The 298-nt window shown below is 59.1% G+C and overlaps 1 protein-coding gene across 1 annotated transcript in view; it reads right to left on the reverse strand.

The window, feature by feature from the left end:
* Positions 1 to 298, reverse strand: part of EMH_0047060 (uncharacterized protein) — a gene marked incomplete at both ends in the record, with an annotated part of 9,109 nt that overhangs the window by 772 nt on the left and 8,039 nt on the right. The window contains one exon of the mRNA XM_013496237.1: positions 78 to 296. Coding sequence (XP_013351691.1) covers positions 78 to 296 — 219 coding nt within the window. The remainder of the gene's footprint in view (positions 1 to 77; positions 297 to 298) is intronic.

Consider the following 298-nt stretch of genomic DNA (forward strand, 5'->3'; position numbering starts at 1 on the left):
GCTGCTGTTTCTGCTGCTGCTGCTGCTGTTGCTTCTGCTGCTGTTTCTGCTGCTGCTACAGTTGCTGCTGCTGCTACATGCCTTTCGGGGGCTGTGAATTCGTTGCAGCCATCGTCAGCAGCAACTCCATCTGGCTGCTGCTGCTGCATGCGTTGCTGCTGCTGCAGTTCCTGCTGCTGTTCCTCTAGTTGCTGCTGCTCGAGTTGCTGCTGCTCCACTTGCTGCTGCTGCTGCTGCTGCTGCTGCTGCTGCTGCTGCTGCTGCTGCATGCACGAGGGCAGCAGCTCATCCTCCAGTG

Source organism: Eimeria mitis, genomic scaffold (genome assembly GCF_000499745.2).
Source record: "Eimeria mitis Houghton genomic scaffold, Emh_scaff1995, whole genome shotgun sequence".
NCBI classification, from domain to species: Eukaryota; Apicomplexa; class Conoidasida; order Eucoccidiorida; family Eimeriidae; genus Eimeria; species Eimeria mitis.